The sequence below is a fragment of the Lottia gigantea genome, assembly GCF_000327385.1.
Source record: "Lottia gigantea unplaced genomic scaffold LOTGIsca_17016, whole genome shotgun sequence".
NCBI classification, from domain to species: Eukaryota; Metazoa; Mollusca; class Gastropoda; family Lottiidae; genus Lottia; species Lottia gigantea.
The window spans coordinates 1-1,036 of NW_008708140.1; the positions used below are offsets into that span (position 1 = coordinate 1).

Sequence of the window (1,036 nt, forward strand, 5' to 3'; positions counted from 1 at the left end):
GTGGTTTAACAACAAAAGCAACAACAAAACCTACTAGATTAACAACAAACATTACTAGTCCTACAACAAACACTTCTAGTTCAACTACTACTGACTCAACAACAAAAACTATTTATACAACAGTAAAGCCTACTAGTATAACAACAAAAACTACTAGTATAACAACAAAAACTACTAGTATAACAACAAGTACTATGCCTACTAAAACTGATACAGTATGGCAGTATAAAGCCCCTTGTAAAGATACACCAACCACTCTTCAGTAAGTGCGATAGTGTTTTACTTGTGAATCCTACTTCAAGAAATGGCAAGAGGTCTCTTATATAAGTCAAGCCCCCCAATTTGCCATTTCTATTTGATATTCAAAGGGGTGAGGGGTATAGCCCAGTTAGTCAGAGAGCGTGACTTTTAAGCCTTATGGTAAACATTTGAGAACTAATTGGCTTGCTTCACCAACCCCCCTCCCAATCTTTAATCAGAGATTTATTAAGTATTCAACAAACAATGAAATTGTTTCATTTCAGGCGTTTAACCAATGAAAAATCAGAGTGTAGTATAAAGGATTACCCGTATGGGTGGGGATTAAGAGCTGGTCAGACCGGGTGTTGTGGTAATTATCCGGGATGTTGTAAATTTGCTTCTATCTTGTGCTGGTTTCATGACATTGCTTGTACATGTTGTGGATCTATCTGGTGTGGACCACAATGTCAAAATGATCCATCTTGTCATCAAATGCTCAGTGATTCTGCAGTAGATGAAGGAAGTGGAGAAATTTGACAATAACATTGGAAAAAAATCAACCCAGCCTGTCGTCAGACTCCATTGTTCCGGAATTAATATATCTGAAGGGGCAATGATTTTTATTGTTGCCATGACCATATTGAATTTTTTATTCGCACTAAACCTAAAAGTTAACTAACTGGACAAACAATGGCTTACATGCCTGTGTCTGTGCTTTTGTAGCAATGCTTAGCCACAATGGTACAACCTGTAATTCCTAAAAGTGGAGCTCATATGACCAGCATGAAGGATTTGG

General features: G+C 37.5%; 1 protein-coding gene across 1 annotated transcript; it reads left to right on the plus strand.

Moving 5' to 3' along the window:
• Positions 1–194: 194 nt before the first annotated feature.
• Positions 195–777, plus strand: LOTGIDRAFT_177073 (hypothetical protein; the record flags this gene model as incomplete). The annotated part of the gene is made up of 2 exons (XM_009051819.1): positions 195–262; positions 525–777. The coding sequence occupies 2 exons, from the start codon at positions 195–197 to the stop codon at positions 775–777; spliced, it is 321 nt and encodes a 106-aa protein (XP_009050067.1).
• Between the last annotated feature and the right edge of the window lie 259 nt (positions 778–1,036).